The 19053-nt window shown below is 41.4% G+C and overlaps 1 protein-coding gene across 3 annotated transcripts in view; it reads right to left on the bottom strand.

Moving 5' to 3' along the window:
- AP1G1 (adaptor related protein complex 1 subunit gamma 1) overlaps positions 1-19053 on the bottom strand; it is a 46674-nt gene that overhangs the window by 15442 nt on the left and 12179 nt on the right. The window contains exons 2-12 of one of the 3 annotated variants that reach the window (XM_068956445.1): positions 17850-18193; positions 14566-14769; positions 13517-13641; positions 10921-11062; positions 10267-10363; positions 7796-7872; positions 3830-3925; positions 3256-3336; positions 2894-2992; positions 2428-2483; positions 1450-1563 (exon numbers count right to left, since the gene is read on the bottom strand). In XM_068956445.1, coding sequence (XP_068812546.1) covers positions 1450-1563; positions 2428-2483; positions 2894-2992; positions 3256-3336; positions 3830-3925; positions 7796-7872; positions 10267-10363; positions 10921-11062; positions 13517-13641; positions 14566-14769; positions 17850-17870 — 1112 coding nt within the window. In that variant the 5' untranslated portion in view covers positions 17871-18193. Of the gene's footprint in view, positions 1-1449; positions 1564-2427; positions 2484-2893; positions 2993-3255; positions 3337-3829; positions 3926-7795; positions 7873-10266; positions 10364-10920; positions 11063-13516; positions 13642-14565; positions 14770-15689; positions 15973-17849; positions 18194-19053 lie in introns of those variants that run through there. The other 2 variants (XM_068956444.1, XM_068956446.1) reach the window with 2 other exon arrangements.

Below are 19053 nucleotides of genomic sequence, written 5' to 3' on the forward strand. Positions count from 1 at the left end.
TTCAGCATACCTGTGTTCTCCTAGCAGGCACCAATAAAATGTTTTTGTGACCTTCCATCCAAAACCTAGGTGGGGCTTTTTTATTCCACAGCCTTCTAACCTCATGCAGGCTCTGGCACAGAACAGCAGCAACAGCCTGACTTGCTCAGCATGTAAGATGCAAGTTTACCTTTTGGGATGGAATGCAACTGTAAAGCTAGATTGCAAAATAACATCACGAGATAATTCAAACTAAGGTTCAGCAGAAAGATCTAATATGACAAGAACAGGAAAGAAATCAGAAAGACCGAGCAGCACTGTTACAAATCTAGAGATTAAAACAGAGGCATAAATTTGAAAAAGGCCAATCAGCATGAATATCTATGGCACATTTAAGCACCGTTTGACAGGGTGGAGAAAAGAGGATGTGCAGCAGTTCTGAAAGAATCAAAATATATTGGTAACGTGACCAGAGGTTAATGAAATTTTGGCCTGCTGCAGACATGTTCCACAAGATGCAACAGGGATGCAACAGTCCCTGTCACTCTGACACATGTTGTATGGCGCACTGCGCTCAGATCACCAGTCACAGAAAGAATAATGATGAGCATGAAAGAGTTCTGAAAGAAAGAGTAAGCAATTAACAGCCTAAAAGACTCAATTTAGGAGAAAGATTAAGAGCAACAGTAACTTCACAAAAGCTGGCAAAAAATGGGAACAAGCATTACAAGACTACCTATGAATGCCTGACAGAAACAGAAGAAAGCTAGATTTCACGAGTTAAAAAAAACTCTTAGGGGTCATGAATAAAGCGAACATAACTGAAGTAATAAGAGGAAAGAGACAACATTTAGATTGAGCATCAAGAAGAAGCCTTTCTGAGGCGAGCAGTAGTGAGATGTGTCAGGTTGCAAGCTCTCTCGCTGGCCAGAGAAGTACCAACGTATCACTAGTTAAATGACAGCTGAACATCAAGAACACACAACAGGAAACAGTTTGTAAGCAAAAGACCCAAACAATCAAGTCTGAATTCTACCACTGTCTCACACACATTTAATCTAGCATCCGTTATTTGGATGGCTTAACGCTGCTTTTTAACAAATGTAGCACTGCCTTCTCATCCCAGAAAGAGAAGAAACACTGAGCACATCAATGTAGCTTTCGCTAGGACCATGCTTCAGTGGAGACCTTGCATCTTCTTGCGAGCACACAATCTGATTTCCAAAGTGGAGTCGGTGGAGAAATTTAGGCCCACCAAAAAAAGCTGTAGTGCTTCTCCTCCTCCAATCCAAGATGCTTAAAACATAGGAGCAGCTTCCCCATAAAGGTGGTTGCACATCCCCTTTGAAGTAGAAACCATGCTATGCATTAATACTAGCCTCCCTTACACGACTCCATTTTCTCCTACATCCTGCTCACTTTCCATAGGCTGTCAACCTTGAGAGTCTATTTCACTGATATTTCAATTACCTTTTAATGGAGACATCAAGATCCTTCAGGCAGTCCACAATCGTGCTTCTGTGTCGCTGTACCGCATTATGGTCTGTCTGTACAGTCTTCAACAATGACGTCAAAGCTACATATCTGGGATAAGGACGTAAGGTAAAACATCACTTGACAGCAGCCATGCAATTTCTATGCAACCCTCCCAAATTTAGTTTTCTTTTGTGACAGAACGGAGTTCTCTTGCATTCCAGAAGAAATGGAAGTCTTCCAGGGGACTGCCTGGAAGATACCATACAGAAGTGTAACATACCTAACAATATCCTGCTGCCCAGACAAGCATTTGTCCCAATTTCTGGGCTCATGCCAATTGCTCTGTTTTCACAGAACGTTTCGGAAAGTGTAAACAATTAAATGTTAGAACTCTTCAGATCACATTCTGAAACCAGCACGTGAGCTGCAATTCCCGAGGCTAGAGCCTTCTACCAGCACCATGATTTGCAAACAAAATTCCTAGAGATGGTACCTCATTCTGGCAGTTGCAATAAATTCCGTCTCCAGATTCGGAATAACCACACCCTTTCAAAAATCACAAAGCAGACTTTGTTGCTGACAGTATGCAATCAGAAAAAAAAACATATTCTCTGGCTAATTTGTCAGATCTCCAATGCCAATTCTGAATTGAACGCTACCAGAAACCAGTCGGGACAAGACAGGAGATTCACAGGCTATTTGCAAAAAAAACACTCTGGACCAGACTAAGAAACCACCTGGTAAGAATTAGATTGTGGACCTAGACTCACCAGCTAAGGAGAGGGCCACAATAAGACTCTGACAGAGAAAAGAAGGAGCTGAGAAAAAGAGCAAACTCATCAGTGATACTAATCCCACCAACTGCACTTCCCAATACTCTTCTGGGAAGCTCTACTTCAGCATAACCTTTGACTAATTCCCTCCCACGCATTTTTAACTGGGTGTAACCAGAACGTGCTTCATACAACTTACCTAATATTTTTGTCATTGTTTAGTAAGAAACGGCCTAGGATGTTAATGGCTAACACCTGCAGAAAAAGTTAGGGAATGTCAGTGATAAGAGAAGGTTGCTAGCCTTCATCATTGTTTCAAGATGACTTTTAAAGGCAACATGTCAAAACTACCACTGGGGTTCTTGGCCAACAGCATAACACAAAGAACTCTACAGGCTGGCTAAGCAGAAGCAAAGCCAAGACAAACACAGCAAAGGTTCTCTCCTGCACTCAAGGGAACTGTCTGCAGAAGGGTTTTTCCAACATCCACCTACCCCTGCCCCCAGCCCTTTTTTAAATTTTCCCAAGATGCTAGTCTTGTCTAGAGCCAGCCATGCAGCTACCTTTGGGTGAAATGACTTTGCCTCATGTGTCCCCTAGGTGAGTTACTCCCTCTAATATAGGCTTGGGGGGGAGGGGGGGGAACTCTAGCAAAGGCAACTTACTCTCAGTCCACTCTCAGATTTTATGTCCATAATAGTCAGCACAGTTTCATAGAGAATGGCATTCCCCACATTTTTACTCGTTTCTGTATTAGTGGCAACCTGGAGGGTAAAAAAAACACCCCAGAATATAAATCACTCCAACACATGCTACCTAGACCCCTTGTGTGCGGCTCTGCACAATAGACAGCTACACTAGCTGATCTTTGACAAACTAGCCGTGTTGCTTAGGAACACGCACCTCTGGTGATAAAATTCACCCCAGCACTGCAAGCAGCTGTCTCCTCCCCAGCGATGCCAAATTTGAATTAGTAAGAAATAAGAAAGGGAAAGTTTAGGCTGATTATCAACCTTGCAAACCTCACCTGTGCAAGTATATCATTCATTGCTTCACTTGAATCATCATCATTTCGCCCTAGAATTCTTAGTAACCGCAGGATTCGCACCTATGTCACAAAGTAAAGCAAAGGAAATTTCACTGGCTGGACGTGCTTTACATGGGAGCACCATTAAACGTCCAGTACTCCTCCTGAGGAGTGGCAGAGAAGCAAGACAAGCTCCTGATTTTCTGTTCCAAAGCAAAACGAGGATTTGATTCTATCCTCAACAAGATCTCTACCAGCAAGTACAGACCCATGCTATGCTTATGCTTCCTCCCACTACCCAGGGCTGTTAAGAGTACTCCCACTACCCAGTAGGCACAGCCTTAAAGACCAACACAGGAGTTGTTTCTTTCTCCTTCTACCATAAGTTAGCACAAAATTACAGAGCATGGTAACTGCTGTTTAAACTAAGCCAGGCGTCCTTGCACTGAGGTGGATGAAGAGCACTCGCACAAGGACAACACAGCTGCCCTCAGGTAAATACCTCACCATATCTAAGTCTCAAAACACAGTACTGGGACTAAAGCTACAGATTACACTTTACATCAGTTCTTACCTGCAAAAAGGGGTCACTGATCCCAGACACGTCATGCTCTGGTGAGTATCCAGACATGATAAGGTTCTTCAGAATACGAACTAATTGGGGAACAAGCTGTGAAGAGGAGAGTTGTCAGAAAGCTTACCTAGTAGGGTTTTTTCTTCCTAGTTTTTGAAGTAGGGGTCCAAACAACAAATATTATGTTTAGATGCAAAATCAGTTCACAGGTTTTTCCACAAAGTTCAGCCATACTTCAGCTAGAGAACAACTATAAACAATTAAGCAGGGACCTGAGCAGCACATTGTATCTTTAAGTTACTAAATCTACCAGAGTACAACAGGTGATGCTCAAGAAGTACCAACTTAAGAAATTCAGCTTCTCATGAAAAGGGGGGCTACCGGGACTATTAGAACGGCATTGTTCCAGGACCTTGCTTGGGAGCTTTCTTACACCAGCAAATCTCCATATAGCATGCATCATCTGCTTGTGTGGAACACCAGGCATAGCTAAGAGATTTGATCCTTTCAGGTGCTACTATGAATCAATTGTTAAAGATTGCTTCAAGTTTGACACTCCATCCGACCTAGGTTCTAAAAAGAAAAGCTTAGTGCTCTGCTTCTTCTCCAAGAGCTCCTGCGTAGGAGTAGATTCCCCCCCAACCTTCCCCCAGGGCTCTATTGCTAGGCTCCTCCTTCCCCGCAAGTAGTTTCAGGGTCTATTCTCCTCCTCTTCATCCTAAATTTTTCAACCAGAGCTGCAATACTAAATTGACCCCAACTCTTTGGTTCACTGCCATTAGAAGGCTTCTGCATAATAGCAGAAAAACTGATTGAAGCACTGCTCCTACGCATGCTACTGCCAGACTCGGGAGCACAAAACCATATCAATTTACACTGCTCGTGTTTATTTCCAACTGGGAGCGCTAAAAATTTTCAAAAGAAGTTCAGATCCCTCAGATGTTGATTGCACTGATCTGCTGGTAGGCATCTACTCCACAAGAGTAAGTCATGTTTCAGGACTTGTAAACAGCTTTGAAGAAACGTCATTTGCTTGTAAAGGTTCGGCTTAACCCCTCCACCTTAGGCATTTCCAGCAGTGGGTCTCTCAACCATCAGGGCAATTCTGAAGTAGCATAATAGAATCGCTCTGTGGTAGCACGCATATGCCCAGCAAGTAAGCGGTTTAGGGCAGAACGTGGCAAATACGTCAGTCAATTAACCAGGCAAGCTGTAACAAACCTAATATTTATCTGCAAAAAAAAAAAAAAAAAATCTTCACAGCAGCTGTGAATATGAAAATGGTCTCAGGGATGAAACAGAAGCCCGCTGCCAACACATACTAAGAAAAACCTCAAGGCTATAAGAGAGAAACTGGACTAATTCTCATTGAGCTGTAAGAGAAAACCATTCCTGGTGGATGGAGTACAGCTGTAGACCTCTCCAAGATCTATTCTTTCCTACAGGAAGTTTCTTCCATTCCTCTCAGTGCTCATATTATTAAAAAAATCCAGATGCTGCCTGGAGATGAGGTTATAGACTATACAGAGGTGCTGTGGCAGTTGTACTGAAGTGGATTTTTCATTCCTGGAGCGCAGTTGGCACCAGGATAGCATCATTCTCTCTCTCATTTCATGTAGGACAATTACAGTTTATCAAAGCATGCTCTAAAAGAATCTTCTTCGCAATTCACCCCTAAGACTTAATGGAGTCTCCCACCCTTGAGACTGGCTGCCCCTGCACTCTAACGAACTCACTATGAAATCTGAATTTCTACCAGAACAGAGATTTCCTAAAGTAAAGTTTGCCATTTCTGACAACATCACATCAAGATGGGGCTTCAGCTTTGGGACAGATTGTGCTCTTAGCAACTGCTGCAACTATGTGATTTATGGAGCCCAACAGCTGCGCACAGGTGTACTACACAGGCAATGTTTTCTGGAGTAATATCCTGTATTTCTGTGGTGCTGTGCAAGAAGGAAACCAGCTCAGTTTCCCCATCGTCTCTTTTTATTCCTACCTTTGCTCTTCAGGAATCACATACTCCTCTGAAAACGTGTTTCACAAAACGTGTGTTTTACAAACAAAAGAAACCATGACTCTCGTATTGCCTGTCTCAAGAGGAAACCAGAGGATGCTGTACCATCTTGCCTCAAGACAGAATAACACCTGAGTGGAGTGACCTGCTGGAGCATTCTTGGAAGCCTGATTAACATTTTCTTTGCTTTCTTACATGCAGCAGCATTATCAGGACTGAGAACAGGACAAACAAAGGGAAACATTACAGCCATGGAGATCAGTTGAAGGCTCCCACCTATCCTCTACAGTCAAATTACACCCACAGAAAATATCAACAATGGAGCTGTACCCAGTAGTCTTTGCAGCACAGTGAGCCCGCTTCCAGGTGCCTCTCCTGCTCCTTTCTGTATAAAAGTAGCTATCCCACGTTGCAGGCAAAGACATAAAGTCCAGTTTGCGGAAAGAAAGCCCAGGGATATGGTGTGCAAGTGCACAAGAATTTCCCTAGTATTCCTCGAATGAGAGAGGGCTTGAGGAAAAAGCAGGCTCACGTTTGGAGAAGGCCACAACTGAGATTCAGGGCTGCCATGGGTATGGAAGTTTAATGATGAGATCGGAACACAAAAAGCGTTAGACAAGTACAGTTGATTAGCTTGCGGCATTAATCACAAATGTGGTATTAACAGGCACTGCCTCACAAGAGACAGAAACCTCTACAGATTCAATGCAAGCATGCACCATCTAGAATAATTAACTCTTACCTTTTCATTCTAACACACAGCAGGATTCCAAACAGACAAAAGGGACAAAACAGACGAAGCAGGCATTAGGGACAGATCAGTGTTATACCATTTACAGCATAAACAACCACAAGAGATAGCTAGAAAAGAACATACCTAAAGGCTGTGAACTCAGCTCTTTTCCCAGGACTATTATCTTAAGTGAGCAATTAGCGGCAGGGATGAGTACCTTCAAGATGGCCCCAGTGCCACTTCCACACTCATTCCTGCTCTGACATATACAACCAGGGCAAGGCAAGATGCATGCTAAAGTGCCAAGATGCAAGGATGTATGGTTTGAGATTCCTAACGATATAGACAAGCCAAGGAAGAACCGGACATGCAAATAAACAAACATCTTCAAGACTTTTCAGAGGAGCAATTAGCCACTTCCGTTCTATCAGTTTTGTTCAATTTCTAGTTCCTTCTTTGGCCCCAAGATCAGAATCTTAACGCTTTCAGATACTCTTCTATTAGGACTCTCTAATATGGCAATAAATACTGCAAAGCAAATTACAGCAAGCAGCATAAGGAAGTTCATGCTAAGAGGGAAGAAAAAAAACCTCCTGATCAGAGGAGGAGAAATGATGTTGACTCTCAAGCTCTTAACTTAAGAGGAGAAATGACTTAACATGGCATGCACCAGAGATGAGGTATCTACAGAGTCAGAACTTCCATTGGTATTTTTGACCTGAGTTTATAACACTGTATGCCTGTGGTTAAGGCATTCAAGTGCCAGTTTGAGCCTGAGTTTTTCATCTTTGTTTCTTTACGCAATACATATACCATCCCCAATACCACTATGCAATTACGTTCAAAGAGCAAAAAAACTGACAAAGCAACAAAAGTGGACCTTAATCAAAGAGGATACTGTAATTCTAACTTTAGTATGAGCATCATACTACACCGCCCTAACAGTGATGTTTCATAACTTACCCCCTTCTTGTAGATGTTATGGCTAGAGACCCCCAAAACTCCCAGATATAAAGATTTTGATGGTTTTGTGCAGAAAGTTAAATTTTTTATTTTGAAAACAAGCAGAGGGCATCATCAATTTTTTCACTCAAATAAGTGTAAGGATTTTATTAAAAAAACGTGCACTCTGCCTTTACTAGGAAGGCTAAGAGGACATATCGGTCAAAAAATAAAACATGACTATTAACTCTACAATGTAGCAGCTTGCACTTACCTTTCTAAAGTGCGCAAGCATGTCTGGGCTTCTCTCACACATCTCTGTGAGGAGGACAACTGATGTGTGAAGAACACCTAAAGGTCAGGGGAAGGAAAAAAAAAAAAAATCTGTATTTAACACAGTTTCAGTGCATATGACAATTTCCAGGCATATGACACAAATCAGAGGAAAATAACAAGTCATACAAAACACACACTGCTTGAATCCAACACATCTGCTCCAAAAGATACTTGCGCTTGCAGCTGTGCCCAAGGGAAAGTAGACGGCTGTGTGTTCATGTGTTAAGAGTAGGAGCTAAAGCGAGGAGAGAAACTGACCTTGTCTGAAGCAACTTGCATATTAAATACATAGAAAGATAGTAACAGACACGCAAACACAAGAGTCCAGAAGGGCAAAACGTGCTAATCGCTTTCTAGATGTTTGGTTACTCATGCTTCCTAGTTTCCTCCTGATTTGAAGGCCCTAGCCAACCTTAATGACCTGAATTGGGCATTCCTTAGAGCATCCCAGACCTCAGTCTGGAAAAACACTGGGGAAGTTAGCATGTGTACACAGCCAGCCAGCTGCTGTGTATCCTGCCTTAATGGAACTCAGTTAAAGTATCTCTGAAAACAGTTAGAAAAGGCAGGCCAGCTACAAACCATTTAACTAGAAGTTAATGCTAAATAACTACTGTTAGTGAGATATAAATGTGTAAGGTATGGACCTTCAACAATAAGCATTATTTTACTCTCACATTCAGCTGAAACACAAATATCTTTCTTCTTGGATACAATTATTCTCAGTTATCTATTTTTTGTAGCTGCCAAGTCTGTACCTGAGAGTTCCTGATTCAGAAAAGACTGGAAGTTTGCTTACCAAGCAGTGTTTTCTACAGGAAAGAAAATATTGATATTCCAGAAGATATGCTGGCTTCTCACCCATTGCAGGTCCTATCCAAAGTCTGTTTTGAAGTGCACAAGTACCTACAGCTTGTGTTACAGCTTTCTTAACACTGACGCTTCCCAAAAGTGAGGCTTCCTAAAAGGCTGATAAAAGGGTTTCATATATATCGGGCTTCAGAGAAAGCCCATCACAAAGGTCACCACTAAAGACTCTGCTGGAAAGCAGAAGCTGATTTTTAACAATGAGGAAAGCAGAAAGGATGACCCAGTTGTTCTGGGATTCAGGTGAGCCTAGACTCAATTCTTTTCTTGGCCAAGGCTTAAAGAAGTTGGGCAAATCACTCAGTGCCTCCACTCCCATTTTTAAAGAGGAAAAAGAGCAGCTCTCTGCCTTTCAGGGTTGCATAACAAAGACAGAGGATGCTACACTACCATGGGGGACCACAGAGGCATCACCTATGAACAGAGTCTTACAGACCACTGCCTATCTGAAACAGTGCCTGGACAAAGGGTTCTAAATCAGCATATTTTAATTCAAAATAAACTAGTTGCACATACATGAACCACACTCCACAGGTCAACTGTCCTGTACCTCAAAGATGCACAACACATGCAGCAAAAAAACTGGAATTAACAGCTTCTCAGGGAGCTAATTTGGCACGTTAATAGTGTTGCAGTTAACAACTACCAGGGCTTGAGAGAGAGAATTTCTCCCTGTAATGGGTTTCCAGCACTGCAAACATCTACTGCAAGACTCCTCCTAGCATACCTGCCTATTTTCTTAAGGCATATATTCATTGTACATATGCTATGGGACAAAGATTTTGCAAAGCGAGCGCTGGGCTGATCCAAATTAGTCAAGGCGTTAATAATTTTTGTAACTCTCTTTCAATAGTTTTCTGGAAACGTGTACAAAAAAATGTATTAAAACAGAAGTCTCATCTAGCAAAAAATTATTAAAGTGAGAATTTGTTTTATGATGAGGTTCTGTTCAAAAATAGCATTGAGAAAAGACTCTTTCCTGACAGCGCTATAGTATCTCCGTCCTGGGAACGCCTGCTGAACTTTTTGCCATTTCAGTTAGGAATTTTATGATTATCTTTATAAACAAAAAAGTCAGGGACAGGAATTGTTTTCTCAAGTCTCAGGTGGAGTGTGCAACCTTGGTAGCCAAGAAATTTGTTTCTGCATACTGAACAAATATAACCTGGAGGTAAAATGATGTTGAAAAATCCTATAGTGTTATGCTAACAGAGGACACACAACAGATTAAACAATATAATAAAGTTCCTTTAGATAGTGTATTAGATTAAAAAAAAAAAACAACAAATTTCACTGTTTTCACCTGCTCTTAAGTGTTTCAATAACAACAAAAAAAGTGAAAGATATCCTTTTGTCACCTATGCCATGTAAAGTCCTGCTAAATAACGTAGTCATATGCACCTGAACGACCTTTGCTTTCCCTGCATAACAATATGAACACACACATCATATAATTACCCCTCAAAAGTTCTCGCTAAACAAAAAGCTTAGGTAGCAGGTGTGCCATCCCATAAAAAATGGCATAGCTCTGCTAGACATTACCATGATTCTTCTCATTAAGCAAGTTTTTGGTGGCTGGCAGGAACATCTCCATGAGTTCAGGCACCTTTCTAATGACATGAACAGCACACAACGCTGCCTGTAAAGGAAAACAGCTCCATTAGCACATACCACAATGGCAACAATATATGTTTTGAAAACACCTAACAGTGGGAACTACCACAATGTTCTTGAAACACAAAGGTCTAGAAAGTTCATGGTACCATATTCTATCTCACTGCTAGCAGCAATGCCAAACAGCATCATGGAGAAGAGTTCAATAAAACTCTCTCTCTGGACTGATGTGAGAAGATTTAGGAAAAAAAAAAAAAAAACACTAAAAGATTGGGGTTAGTGCCTGATAACAGGGAGATGCTTACATTATAATCAATAACTTCAACATACAGAGTATCAAAGTAAAAACAGTTGCCTCATCTGTTGAAGGCATGTCTTGGAGAGGCTTACGAACATTCCTACTATCCACTGTTTTACTTCTGCTATGGACAGACACAGGGGGTCCAGTCTCTACCTATGTCACACACACTGGGAAATATTCAGCCGGTGTGATCTAACCTGTTTAGCATTTCAGATATCAGTAAGGTATCCCATCAATCTTAAGTTTTAGTTCACAACAAAGTACTCAGTTCCCTGAAGTACCTTCTTCCTAAGATAGGAGTTTGAAGTTTTCAGGAGTTTTTCCACCTCTCCTGCAAGGTCTCTGCACATCTCTGAGGAACCCATGCAGCCAAGAGTACAGAGTGCTAGCCCCTGCACATATTGTGTGCTGTGATTAAGGTCACTGTAAAGAAGAACAAAAAAGCCAATCAGCACGCTCAGAAAACCTGAACACAGGAAAAGATGGTATCTGTACATATAGTCATTTGGCCAGCTGTATGCATGGCCCAGAAGAACTCTCTGGATACCCAGCTATTTGGGAGTATGAGTAAGGAGCAGTAGCAGCTTTAAGTGCATGTACCACAGAGTTTGCCTCTACTTGTATTTAGAATTCTCCGCTATAAAGATCTAAGACTTGGGTAAAACCATCAGGTGGGCATCCAATGCTTGAGCTAAGAAGGGGGAATACCGCATAGAACTCCACTAAAACTACTAAAGTTAGAAAACCCTTGTATTTTGGCACTTGCATGCAGAAAAGAACTTAACATCAAATACAGTGCTGCAGTGACTTTGTGGTTGTCCCAGTTAAATGTGTTCTAGAATAAGCTCTGGCTTTTGGTTTATACACCCTATTTCACAGTTTCTATGCCTTAAGATTTCTGTGTAGTTTCATTTCCTGCATATATTTACAGTGCCTTTTAATTCTGGCTGGTCCCCTTCCTCTTATTTCACGGCTTTATTTCACTATTTCATTAGTGTTAATTGAAGGATAAATTATAAAACTTCATACAGGTTTGTCCTAAAAGGGTAACCTACAATTCGTATGCACTTACTATATTATAACGTGAAATTAGAATTTATACTAGATTTACTAAAGCTTATACACTTAGCACAAATATTGATCAGAAGAAATGGGATTTGCGCTTACAAATCAGACAGTATATATATATATATAAAAAAAAATCTATGTAGAATATCCTGTCTGAATTTATCTTACTTCCAACATACCTCGTTTTCCTGAGCTTAAAAAACAAAAACAGCAACACCTTGAGAAGAATCAATGCAGGACTTTTGTTTAGCAATCCTAGCTCTTTCCGTGCCTGAGGAAGTCACCACAGCGCTCAATAAAAAGTTAAATCACCTATCAGTACATGCTATTTATGTGTCCATTCACCAGCATCAGAGTGCTGGACAACAGAGCTTCTACACGGCAATCCCAAGAGCCTTTAAAACAGATTTCTTCACCACTTTTCATCAAGCTACTTGGTACTTGTGTCACCACAGCATCCAGGAGTCAGTTACAAATGATGATCCTATTGTGAAGAAGGTAAAAATATGGTTCCTAGTCTGAGGTGTTTTTGTATGATGGGGGAGCATGGGAAATGAGTGGTATGTAACCAAATACGTACAACATGCAGAAAAACAAGAGGCAGCATTCTGGTTGTGACATCAAGCAACCATGTGCTATGGCAACATGTGGATGAAGGAGCAGATGGCACATGCTGCTAAATGGGTTCATTTTTCTCTTCTTTCCTTAACAAATTTTTGGGCAGCTACACGCTCTGCATATAGCAAGTATATGCTTCAGAAGGGTGCTCATTTTTGCAGCAAAAAATCTAAGTTGTGCTATAAAAACAAAAAAACATCAACCAAGCTGGCATTTGGATAAATCTAGTAAGACCCCAGTTGTTACGCTCCTGCTCCCTTCCATCTTGAAAACACCAGGAAACACAACCACCATCATCTACTAAACTGTAATGTAAAACAGTCTCAGGTTAGCGGCATTTTGCTCAGGAGAAAGTGGGAGGAAGGAGGGGGCACATAGGGGAATCCTAATCCCCCCCACCATCTGATTTCAGCAAGATGCCAAGTAGACAGCACATCCCAAGTTGCTGCCTTGCTTCCAAGAAAAAACATTCATCAAGACTGCTAGGCCAGTCCCAAAAAGAAGTCAGTATATACAGTCTTGATCTCTGAAGTCAGGCAACTCGGAGCTTATCAGCACTACAGTCAAGTGAGCAAATACCAGAAAACATGGCCACAGCAACATCTACAATTTTGGGACATAGGATGCCCATAGGATGTCCAGCATACAACATTTTATCAGTGTTATAAAAACATCTTCCAGTTCAATCGTATGTAAAATGTGGATGAATCTTCAATAATGCTGCATTACTAATTCCTTGCCTGGCTTTTGCCTACTGCAAGCTAGCAGGTAACTATTTTACAGAACTAGGAGAGAGTTCTTCACAGCAATTTGAGGTTTTCTGCACTGGCTGAGCAGCTTATTGTGGTTATTTCAGCTTCCTGATTTTATTCATCTTAAACAGACCTTCAGAAAATATACATTACCATTCTGAAACAGTGGTTACATCAAATGTAGTTTGCCATGTGCATTCAGGACCAATGCAACTTTATATTCTCTTCCCTCTAAGGAAGCTGAATAGGATCATGCAAAGCAGCACAAGACTAAAACAGTCTTGTACAGTCAACAGCAGTAGATTTCTAGATTGAAGATACCATTATTCTAACATAATGAAAAAAATCTGAAGTACTCAAAGTATCACCATCAGGAGTAAACTCTGAGACCCTGAAACCTCAAAACAGGTGTTCATGGAGAAAGAGATGGCACCCTTACTTCTTGATGCAATTGGTCATAAGAAGATGGACATCCTGTCGCTCATCCAGCAGCAACATGGCACCTAAATACCCAATGCGCTTGTCTGTGAATTTCTGAGAGGCAATGAGCTTGAGGCACTCCAACTGGAAAACAAATAAAAAGGACAGAATTAGCTTAGATTACTTCTTCACTAAAGAAGAAGCGATTTGAACTTTTACGTTCACATCTTAGGTCTCTCAGAGAACGTGTCTAAAAAAAGTATATTTTCTTCCCATTTTGGTCATAGGGAAAAAACAACAAACAAAGGTTAAATGATCTGCCCGAAGCTCCCAGCAAGCCAGTAGCAATGCCGGGGCAAAGCCAGTAGCAGCTCCTTTATCTTGAAGTAGACATTCACTGCTGACCTTCCATGACCTCTGATGTACCAGATATGCCAGTTAAGTCAGAGTACAAAAGCAAAAAACATGTTTAGAGATGTTCTGTAGATCAAGAACTCTCATCTTTCCTGTCTCCCTCTTCCATAGTCTACCGGAGGAATAACGTGCCAAAAATAAGCTAAGAGATTGAGAAAACTGGAACCAGCATTCACCAGGTCACATCATTAAAATAGGGGTAAGGAACAGCAATGTCTTACAGCAGGGCATAGACTAGTTATTATCCGCCTAGAACAAATTACTGTAGAAGGTGGTGGTTACAGAACCTCCTCTGAAGCATCTTGCAATTTCCATCATCAGAGACATAACCCTGAAGTGCTGTTTTGAACCCATCTAGAAATACCCATATGTACTGGGCGCGGCAGAAACATGGGCAGTTAGGAGCAGACAGTCTGGCAAAAGCAGAATATTTTGTTATGAAACTCATACAGTTATCTAAGAACAAATCTCAAATAGCAAATCCCACTTACATGGTCAAAAACTAATGCAGATTCAGAACGTGTCAAGACAGACCCCCAAACGGCAGACAACAAAACTACAGCTAATAACGCTCTAAACCAGGCAATGTACCCAAAACACACAAAGCAGACTGGCATGCGCACATAACACAGCAAGCACCAAAGTCTGACCTACCTGTCCAAAATGCGCGGGGTAACCCAGCATGTGCATATACAGCAGCTTTGCCACATTTCTGCATCGGTACGTGTTATCTTCCTCTCTGAAGGATGATCGGATAGCAGCACATTCCTTTTGGATCATCTCACGCTCTTCTGCCTGGGTTCTTGCTGTCCGGATGGTCCGGATCAGCTCCCGCAGTCTGATAGGGGCTGGCATCCTCTGGGAGGAAGAAAGATCTGTAAACCCTCTACTGTACCTGATGACATCATAATTGCCTCATATTTTAGCATAAAGAAAATTTATTTCTTATCCCACAATTACAAAAATGTAAGGAACAAGAAAATATAGACTGCTTCAGGGCTTGGTTAAAATGAAACTTGAACACCAGAGGAATTCTCTATACACCCCAGGAATTTAAGTTCTCATCTTTGCTGTTCCATTTTCACAGAACATTACAGACAGAAGTTGCTATGCTCTGAGCTGGCTATCAAGTGAACATAACATGACTCCCCACTTGAAAGGGGAAGGAAAGGAACTTGGCAATGCCTGTTCTCACGTTCACATCTTCTGACTTTCTCCAGAAGTCACGCTCAAATAGAGATGATCCCAAAACCTTGATGAATTAGGACGCAAATCCTTCACGAAAAAAAATCAATGCTGCTTAATAAAGAACACAAAATTTCAGAGAGGTGTTTCTGATATCTATGCTTCAAAAATTCTGCCTCCTTGTGCTATGCACACTTCTTTCTTAGAGGGATAAAAGTAGGCAGAAAAAAGCAGACTGCAAGAGCAATCCTGACAGTGTGGATACATTTCAGAGACTCTTCTTTAAAAAAAGAAAGAAAGAAAGAAAAAAAAAAAGGCAAGTTGACACTGTCCCTTTATTACACACCAGCCAGAACAATCTTTTCTAAAACAAATAAGCCCCTCACATTATCATCTGGTGGCACTGTGTGAAAGGAAAGTCTATCCTACATGAACTCTGAGCAGTTTCATTTTACCAGATGAAACACAGATTGAGCTGTCTGACCCAGACAGCAATTTGTTTTCTTGAATACCCAAGAGAGAAATGGCTTTCTAAAAAAAGTCAAACTTAAGAATTATATCCAACAGTTGAGCATTCAAGTTCTTATACTCACCAAAGCAGTCTCTTGACTTTTTAGGAAGACCAGGCTATGCATGTACCTCACAATCTTTTTTCACGCATGCAAGACTGAAGATAACTATTCTGATGACACATAAATGTCCTGCCAACTTGCAAGAACTTATTCAGCATGGCAGTCTGTTACAGATTTTGTCTGGGTCACCATTCTCCCAAATCAGTGTCTCACACATTTCAAGCGCTGCCGTATCACAACGAATCACTTGCACACACGACGCAGTATATTGGAATGCACGAGGGACTAGGCAGGCTGAGAAGCATACTGAGCTAGTAGCGGACTTGTTTGCTAAAGAAATTAAACACAAACAATGAGTAAAGGTGGCCTCACAGTAAAACAGCTGAGTGCTGTTCTACAGATCTGGATTATAAACCTGATCTGCTACAGAATTCACACATAACATTAAGTTACTTCAGTCAAACTATGTAGCGCCTCATATTCCAGTTGCCCATCTTCATATCTAGAGCTTGAATTGGCAGAAACATTCAATTTTGAAAATGAAGAGTTGCTCTTTCAGCATAAGGAAACTCTGCCCTAAGATGCCTCAAAGTGAAGGATCAAGATTATTGGCTATTTTAGTCCTTAGTCTTGCCTCGCTTCTCCATACATGAGGTTAATAACAGTTCCTCACATTACTGTGATATGAAATAAATTAGTGCTTCCTAATCATTCAGATGCTGCACTAACGAGCATCAGAGAAACGGTCAAGGGAAAGTACGAAATCAGTCTTCAGAACAGTATTTGAACGTGCATTAAAAAGGCCGTTGAGTGCTGCGGTCACGTTCTTTCAATGATGCTTGCCCAACATTTCTGAATTTTTGAAAGCAAACTGGAAAGATTTTCTTCAGGCAGCATCATATCAATATGTACATGGGGAAACCATTGGCTGGGTGTGACTCCCTAGACTGGTAACACGGAGCTCTGCTCTTGAGCTAACAACTGCAAGCGACAGTCCTAGAGCACCATCTTTCTAGCAGCAAGGTAAAATTCTATGATCGCGAGAGACCGAACATACAAACCCTGCTGAGAATCGGGAGCTATGCACTGGAACACGTTTATTGGACACTGCCTCTGGAGGCTGTAGCTTCTAAAGTGCAAGTCTCAAAGGAGCATGCACAAACCAACTTTTCAAACGTTGTTTGGCCAAACTGGAACAAGATTTTCACAGAAACAACACAATATATCCTCAAAACAAAAGGACAACCCCTACCACTTGCATAGGTTCAGCCAGAACCATGAAGGTTCCAAAGCTTTTCAAATAAAAGGCAGTTTAATTCTATCGGTTCCCCCCTCCCCCTATATCCTCTCACCTACCCATAATAAAATACTTTTCCTACCCTGAAAGGACAAAATAGACTTATCTAAAATCCTGCAACAAGCCTCTGACAAATGCCTTACTTGAGAAATTTCAGACTAGCAGAGATATTAAAAAAAAAATCTGAAAATAACTTAAAAAAAATGAAAGCATGGTTTTAAACAGCATGTAAAATTAAGGTAACTGTGTAAAAGTTAATTACTGCAGAGAAAGCTAGAGCGTCGGTTTAGTGTGCAATGTTTGCTTCACAGTTGCTGCCTGGTTGTGTTGCTTTACTCTGTGGTAATTTATTCCTAGTGAAAAGAGATAGAGAGAGTAGAGTGTATGCTGTTACTGGAGAGTCGTTAACCTGCTGTCAACTACGCCCTAGCACATTCCTCAGTAACTTGCCTGCCTAGGCCTATCCTTAGAGCGAGCCTTCAGAGCTGAAACTCTGAATAAAACTTAAGGCACAGGGTTTATCTACCTGGGAGGCTATTCTGAAGTAAGATAGGATACAGTCCCCCAAGTTCTGTGCATCCTTGTAACATCACCAGTTTAAGTTTGTTTTAAAATGATCACATCAGAAGTGGTTGAACCTAGGCTATAAATAAATAAACAAATAAAATCTGGTCTTATGAATCTCCTACAAAAGCTATTCTTAATTCAAGTTGAACCCTCATTTCTGTCAACTCATTCTACTAATTTACATGAAGAACATGTTCTAGGCACCCTTCACTAGAAACGTCTCTAGTATTTTCTAACTTAAGAAGGAACTATATCTCTGTGTTTACTGAATGCACAGCCAAAGGTGGCAGAAAGCAAAAGAAACATAACGGCCATACCAGGTCAGACCAAAGCTCCATCCTGTTCAGTATCCTGTCTGCAACAATGGCCAATAGCAGAAGCCTAGGGAAGAGTATAAGAACAAGGGCAAGCACTTAGCAACACTTCCCCAGAATACTCTTGCAGTCTCCAACATTTTGTGGCTCAAGAACTTCCAAAGCCAGACATTGCATCAAATCTTCACCAGATTTGCCTCGTTCTGTTTGGAACCCAGGTAAACTTCTAGCATCAACAACATCCTGCAGAACAGAGTTCCAGCTTGATTGCACACTGTGGAGAACCACCTCCTTCACTTGCTCTGTATTTTCCCAACTGCTTGGTTCTGTTGATGCTTCCAATTCTTCTGTTAGGAGAGACAATAACAGTCATTCCCCATGTAGCTTTTATGTGAAACTCATGATCTTGTATTTTCCATTTTTGTCTCCCGCTCACTCTCTCCAGTCCATGACTCCAGGTTATCTTTGTTACATTATCTGTGCATCCTACAGTTCTCCTATGACCTTTCTGAAGGGGTGGGAGGAAGAAAGGGGGAAAGTAAAACTACAGACAGGATTTAAAAGATGGAGGCGCCATTGTTTTTATACGTCCTATAAACGTCTTCTACTTTTCCCCCCATTACTTCCTATTCATTCCTAACAATCAGTTTGGGGTTCCGATTGCTACAAAGCGCTCGGCTTGTGTTTTTCATAGAACAGTCTTTCATAAATCCAAAATCTCATTCCTGGATGGCAACGGCCAGCTCAGAGCTCATAATTAAGTTCAGACTGCCCTCACACGTACACACCATGCATTTCTCCACCAGTTTTGTCCACCCAAACACTTGCTGAAAAATTTGGAAAAAATAATTAAACCACAACAAAGTAAGAACACTCCACTGCCAGAATAATCCTTTGCAGTCTGAGGCAACAGTCTCAAAATCACTAAGGTGACCTATGTGCAGGCTAATGCTGAAAGAGGTGGTCTCACTCTGTCCCCCATTGTACTGACATTCACGTTCCTGAGACACAGAGTATCAGCTCAGGCAACCTGTCCACCTGGAAACCAGCTTGCCGCTTTCCTCCCAAAAAGAGCAGTTTTCAGACAGATCGGTTTGGCTAGCGCCGACACAAAGGCGGCATCAAGAAACTACAGCTTTGGGAGATTTGGGGTGAAGTTCTCCCTCCGGCAGTAAACCACACTTAGGCTATGGTTCTGCAGTCTAGT

Source organism: Struthio camelus, chromosome 10 (genome assembly GCF_040807025.1).
Source record: "Struthio camelus isolate bStrCam1 chromosome 10, bStrCam1.hap1, whole genome shotgun sequence".
Classification (NCBI taxonomy): Eukaryota; Metazoa; Chordata; class Aves; order Struthioniformes; family Struthionidae; genus Struthio; species Struthio camelus.